General features: G+C 47.1%; 2 protein-coding genes across 5 annotated transcripts in view; one reads left to right on the plus strand and one right to left on the minus strand.

The window, feature by feature from the left end:
• The window catches only part of slmapb (sarcolemma associated protein b), a 9,564-nt gene extending 8,054 nt beyond the window's left edge, over positions 1 to 1,510 (minus strand). Inside the window, exon 1 of one of the 4 annotated variants that reach the window (XM_008319410.3) lies at positions 1,049 to 1,510. In XM_008319410.3, the coding sequence (XP_008317632.2) occupies positions 1,049 to 1,367 (319 nt within the window). In that variant the 5' untranslated portion in view covers positions 1,368 to 1,510. The remainder of the gene's footprint in view (positions 1 to 1,048) is intronic. The other 3 variants (XM_008319409.3, XM_008319412.3, XM_008319411.3) reach the window with 3 other exon arrangements.
• Positions 1,511 to 1,690: 180 nt separating this feature from the next.
• On the plus strand, positions 1,691 to 6,281 carry LOC103385495 (ceramide synthase 5-like). Its single transcript, XM_008319413.3, has 10 exons — positions 1,691 to 2,264; positions 3,266 to 3,368; positions 3,582 to 3,712; positions 3,810 to 3,867; positions 4,393 to 4,443; positions 4,537 to 4,629; positions 4,943 to 5,071; positions 5,194 to 5,300; positions 5,490 to 5,646; positions 5,741 to 6,281. Exons 1-10 carry the CDS (start codon positions 2,089 to 2,091, stop codon positions 5,864 to 5,866), a joined length of 1,131 nt encoding a protein of 376 aa, XP_008317635.1. The 5' UTR covers positions 1,691 to 2,088; the 3' UTR covers positions 5,867 to 6,281.
• The last annotated feature ends 450 nt before the right edge of the window (positions 6,282 to 6,731 follow it).

Here is a 6,731-nt window from a genome sequence, read left to right on the forward strand (position 1 = left end):
GGTCTGACCAACTGTGTATGGCAGCTGCCGCGGTGCTGGTCTGAGACCAGTAGAAGTGAAAACATCCCTGGAGTGTGGTTACAGTGCTACAGCTAAAATAAATCTGATGAGCGTTGTGGTAAAGAACCCCTTCTGTTCGGGGGCTGAGGTCCAGTGACCCTCCACACCAGGTCATGTGTCCAAGCGGAGCATCCCAGAACACAAGCTGCCAACAGACACTGACACAGAGAGCTTTTGTTCTGGGAGCTGGCCTGATTCATCTGTGGACACTTGGTACTGATCTCAAAATCAACAGCTGCACTTCTCAACATGTGGGGGGCAGCCCCGCGGGGGGCACAGGCAGTGAAAGAGGATTTCATTACAGGAATAAAAAAAGGTGAAATGCACAATAGTTTTTTGACTGATGTCAATAGTTTGACATGATGGATGCAGTTAAATAATTAATTCATTAATTAATTTACGTATTAATATTTTCACTTAATTAGCCAATAAAATACTTAAATGTACTGTCAGTTAGCTGTTGACCAGGAAAAACACTTCAGACGGAGACTCCTACAAAAGGACCCTAGAACATTACCCTAGAATATAAAATTCTAGAACAACATCAACTGGTTTCAGATACTTATTTCTTCCATAATTAGGTCAGAAAACCTTTAAAATATATTTTAAAAATGTCTTCAGGCACAGACATATGAAGGAACTGTTGTTGTGAGAAGTGCGTCACGTCGTCGGTTCAATTAGCAATGTTAGCCATTTATGCAATGGTGAGATACGGCCTAAATTAGCACTTTTTGCTTCTCGGAATTCTAATTTTATTAAATGTAAGTATAATCATCAAATGTTTCTAACATCATTCAAAGTTTTATTTATAAGAACACCGACTAAATACATCTTTAGTCTCTCAACCGGTGTCACAGTTGGCTAACAGCTAACGAGCTTTTGCCGAACTACTAATGCAGTTAATTATGGCGCGATAACAGGTTTGAAATATCAGTAATATTCTAAAATGATTGTATAATGATTAAAAAATAAACATGATTGTACACACCATATGACATTCTGATGCGACCCAGGGAAATCTGCCTCAGCAGGACATTTAATACCCTACAGAGTGATGTGTGTCTTACATTTGACGTGGCCGTGAAGCAGTACCATCCACTAGGGGCTGTGTTGAGTTCAGTTTCCTTTTCCGGGTTGATGTCAGTGTCGCAGACACAAACCAACATGGTGACGGTAGAGGAGGTGGAGATAATGTTGCTGCTCGGACAGAGGTCCAGAGACAGAGCAGGAGAATGGACTGCTCTCTGTGTGGACACGAACCACAGAGCAGCGTGTGGATGGAGACTTCTCCTCCCTGGTTCTAACATTTCTGTCGTTACTCGGCCCTCGTCTTCTTCACCGTGTTTTGTAATGGGTGCAAGCGAGCTATATACTGCACAACACCGCCCCAACGAGTTCCAGTGGTACTGCTGCGCATCTATACGTGTCCCCAAAGTCCAGGTTGCTAAAATTGTATACAATAAAAATACATTTAAAAAAAATATTTTACTGTAATGGGTAATTTAAGATAATAAACCCAGTTTGAGTGTAACAACAGTAGTGTGTGTTTATGTGTGTGTCTGTGTTGTTTTGCTACGAGACTGGAAACTCCTCCTCCAAAACAGGAGTGAAAAAAACAACTTCTCTTTTTGTAGCGGCTGTGAAAACACACCTCGCCACTGTCGACTTTCTCCGAGCTGACGTACGTAAAATAACTAGTCGAAAAGTCGCTTGTGATCAGCACACACGACGGCTGTGAGCACGAGTGCGAAGTTCAAAAGTTTTAAACCCTATTAATGCGATAGGTGTCGCTGTTTTCACCTGTTAAGTGCCAGGCTGTGGTTCCGTCCAGTGAAGTCCGCAAGAAAGAAAGGAGCAGGACAGATGTCGGAGTCCAGGAGAGAGCAGGAGGGTGGAGTAACTCTCATTTAACCGCTGCCGAGGCTTTTACTCAACAACTCATGGACGACTGAAACTTTCAACAACTTTAGATCGACTTTTTTAATCGTTTTATTTTTCAAATTCACGCTTGTTACCAGTTGCCGAACCATGACTTCCTCCCTCTATGCCTGGTTCTGGAGCGAGAGTTTCTGGCTCCCACAGAACGTGTCATGGGCGGACCTGGAGCATCCACCACCTGGGGTGGAGTATCCCCGAGCGGGGCACATACTGTACGCTCTGCCCATGTCCGTGGTGGTGTTCATCTTGAGACTAATCTTTGAGAGGTATTTCATTTCTAAAGGTTTTGTTTTTTATTTTGTGTTTGCCGTATGTTCGTGTGAATGCAGAGCCACAAGTCTGTGGTCACGTGGTTCTGAACCAGAGGTTCTCAAACTGGGAGGTGTGGAACTTTTGAAACAAAATTGTCAGCATGAAAATATAAACCGTTGTACTATTTTAATCCACTGCGCCCTGCCTCTGAAACCACACACACACACACACACACACACACACACACACGGGCTCAAAGACAAACAGCCCTTTGGCTGATACTAACATCAGGCTAACACTGTTGGAGAAGAGAGCTGAGGATAATTACACACAGAGGGACCAGACCTGGACCAGACCAGGGTCCATGTCAGGGGTCTGGACCTGGGCAGGGTCCAGGTCAGGGCAGGGGTCTGGACCTGGGCCTCCATTCATTCATCAGTGTCCAGTGTCCACAGATGAGTGTGTGTTGTCAGTTAATGGCTGTAGTGTCCAAACCTCTCACACACACACACACACACACACACCATCTTGTGACTCTCATCAGTTTCTTCAACTGCAGTCCTCCCGTCTTTGTCTCATATACAGCTCATCATGCTGTGTTTGGACGAGGTGCCACATTCCCCACAACTTCTGTTTTTACTGCCCTGATGAGTTTCTCTCTCTGACACACACACTTCACACACACACACACACTTCACACAGAGCTCATACATTTCTTGAAATACCTGCTCACTCAGTAGGGACCTGTGACACTGTCCTTGTAGGGACACTGTCCCCATTATTTTGACAAAAATGTCCCACAAACATAGGATCACACACACACCACACACACACACACACACCTGTACGTTGGTGGGTAGTTTCTTGGTCCACAGTCCATCTGTAGCAGTTGTCTGTACATTTTTTAACTTTTTTAACCAGTCTTTACGTCCTCTCTGTCTCTGCCCAACCTCACCCCCTCCCTCTCCCCCTCACCCTCTCTCTCTTTTTTGCCTGTGTGTGTGTGTGTGTACAGGCTGGTGGCCAAGCCCTGTGCACACATACTTCAGATACAGGAGGAAGCACCTCGACAAGTTCAGTCCAATGCCGTCCTGGAGAACCTGTACAAGTCCAGAACGGTACTGAAGTTCTGTTGTTGTCCTCTGGTCCCTGACCATGTGTTCCTGTCCACACACACACACACACACACACACGTCAGCAGACGGACAAATGATATGTTCAGTAAAGACAGGACAGGGAAACCTGCTGTTATTGTGGTGTCACCAGAACGCTCTGTGGAACCGTGGTCATTTGTCATAACTCTCTGGTTCTGGTTCTGGTTCTGTCCTCAGTCTCCAGACACCAGGAAACTGGAGGCTCTGTCCAAGCAGCTGGACTGGGACGTCAGGAAAATACAGAGGTGGTTTCGTCTTCGTCGCAACCTGGACAGGCCCAGTACGCTGACCAAGTTCTGTGAGAGCATGTAGGTTCCTGTAGAACCCAGTAGAACTGTGGAGGAGAACACGTGTGTTAGGGAGTTAACAGGACGTCAATACAGCAACATGTTCTTCTGTCCTCAGGTGGAGGTTTACATTTTACCTGGGGATTTTCACCTACGCCATGAATCATCTGTGGACGGTGAGTTTTTCTGGAAGATGAAGATGAAGAGGCAACATTTTATTCTTGTTGATGCCTTCATTTTTCTGTTTAATGTAAAAATTAAACAGTCGTGTAACACACCTTGGTCGTCATCAAACCTGTTCTGTCTGCGGCTGCTTTCAAATGCAAATTAAAACCTTTAGAGTTGACTGAAACTCCAGGACAAACTCAGTGGAGTTTCAGGTCTACTCACCTGCAGCACACTTTAATCTGGTTAATCTGGTTAATGTGGTTAATCTGGTTAATGTGGTTCATCACAGAGGAGCCATAAAAATAGATAAAAAAATAATATATGATTTGATCTGTTTGTCACTGGAGCTGACATACCAACAACAGCAGGTAGATGTCAGTGTTTCTCACCTGTTTTTATTTGTGACTAATTTAAATCATAATAATTATTAATGCTGTGTAAATATGTCCAGAGAAATCGTCAAAGTCGGCGTTAATGAGTGTTGTTACACCCAGAGAGTTCACCCACTGCCCCCCCCCCCCCTCTCTCCCCAGTCTCCCTGGTTGTGGGACCTCAGACAGTGTTGGCACAAATATCCGCTCCAGGTTCGTTTGTTCTTCAGTGAATACAGCTGTTATGATCGTTGTTGTGACTCTTACACACCACTGACATGTTTATTATTTCACTTCCTGTTTCAGCCTCTGAGTCCTGGGCAGTACAACCTCTATGTGGCTGAGCTGGCCTTTTATTGGTCCCTGATGTTCTCCCAGTTCACCGACATCAAACGGAAGGTGAGATGATGTCACTGATCGACACGTGTGTGTGTGTGTGTGTGTGAAAGTTTACAGGTGACCCTGTGATGGATGGTGGAGCTGTCCAGGGTGGAGCCCCGCCCTCACCTGACGGCTGCTGTGATTGGCTCCAGCTGTAAAATGATGAAGTGTTAGAAAAGGACTGAAAGAACTCTGTTGTACCAGCACTCCCTACTGCAGTACAAGGATGTCTGGTGGGGGAGGGGGGGCGTCGGGGGGGCATGTATGAACAGTGAAAACCTGTTGCCTAGTTTACCTTCAGGCTTCATGAAGTTCAGTTTCTCTGTCGTAGGATTTTCTGATCATGCTGCTCCACCACCTGGCCACCATCGTCCTCATCACGTTCTCCTACGCCAACAACATGCTGCGGGCGGGCACTCTGGTCATGTGCGTGCACGACGCCTCCGACATCTTCCTCGAGGTAAAACGTCAACACGGTCGATGCTGGGAGCGGCCGCCGGGACCTTTGACCTTCTGTTGACGCGGTCATGTGACACCGTCACAACCATTAACCCGTGTTGTTGTTGATACTTGTTTCTGTAGGCGGCCAAGTTGGCCAACTACGCCAAGTACCAGAGGCTGTGTGACGGTCTCTTCATCGTCTTCAGCATCATGTTCTTCATCACCCGACTCGTCATCCATCCTTTCTGGTGAGACGTTTCACTTTTTCAGTAGTTCTATTATAGAATATAAGAAAGAAGGAAACAAAAGGGTTAAAGATTCTAGAAGTCTGTCCAAACACAGGCCTTCAAATGTATAATCTGCTGTGGATGAGTGTGTCCCACGTGTTGGACCACAGTCTGACGTCAGCCGGTTCTGTTTGTCTGTGGTTCCTGTAGGATCATCCACAGTGTTCTGATCCAGAGCTGGGAGATCGTGGGGCCGTACCAGGCCTGGTGGTTGTTCAACGGCCTCTTGTTGGTTCTGCAGACTCTTCACGTCATCTGGTTCTACCTCATCGCCCGGATCGCCATCAAAGCAATATTTAAGGGAAAGGTCGGTGCGGTCTGTTTCTACAGGCTCTTCACAGCGCTAACGTTAGCGTAAGCTTGTTGGTCATCACAGGCGTTGACGTTGTCTTTCCTCGCAGGTGTCCAAAGACGACCGCAGCGACGTGGAGAGCAGCTCAGAGGACGAACCGGACTCCAGTCAGACCCGGAGCACCAAGGCCTTCAGTCACACTGGTCATCTTAATGGAGACCCTGCTGAGCACTGAGCCTCAGGAGGAGCCTTAACGTCCAGCACCTGTGAGGCCGGCGCCACCTGCTGACCACATGGACTCGTTACGACAATCAATTCATTTCTGTTCATGTTTTTTCCTGAGCAGAGAAACAGACTGGAGGACTTCCTGTGTGAAACACTGACACACACTCTTCACACCATGTGACCATGTGACCATGTGACCATGGCAGTGAAGTGAGGACTTGTACAATACTTCACCCCCCCCACCTTCCCTCCCCCACACACGTTCCTGCAGCTAAGAGTATTACGACACATATTTACACACATTCCTCACTTATCCCTGCTGGGCCACCTAGTGGTCACATGTGGTCCTGTCTGTGCTCCAGTCTGTTCCTGCACAGAGAGGATGTGATGTCATCACTAAATACAGCTTTGAAACAACGAGACAATCCTGCATGTATATCAACAAATATATATCCAAATATAAACACAGTAGCCACGGTTTCAGGTTAGGGTCAAAGTTCACCGTCTCCCAGTTATTTAAACGTATTTATTTAACCTTCATGACGTCGGGTGGGTCAGCGGTGAATCGGTTCTCATCCACAGTGACGACCCGGTGAAGAAGCAGTACAAGAACCGAGGATGAAACACTGAGATGGTTCAGGTGTGTGTGTGTGTGTGTGTGTGTGTGTGTGTGTGTGGGGGGGGGGGGGGGGGGGGCAGAGCTATTAAAAGAAGACAAACAGTGTGGGTACATTCTCCGTGTGAACCCTGTGAACTGGTCCTGACTGAACCGGTCCAGCAGCCTGGCTCCTACAGACACAGGAACTTTATTAGTGTCAGGTCAGACCTGCTGCAGGGGTATGGGGAGGGGGGGGGGGGGGGGGGGGGGCTTTTCC

This window comes from Cynoglossus semilaevis, chromosome 10 (genome assembly GCF_000523025.1).
Source record: "Cynoglossus semilaevis isolate Cse_v1.0 chromosome 10, Cse_v1.0, whole genome shotgun sequence".
In the NCBI taxonomy this organism is placed as follows: domain Eukaryota; kingdom Metazoa; phylum Chordata; class Actinopteri; order Pleuronectiformes; family Cynoglossidae; genus Cynoglossus; species Cynoglossus semilaevis.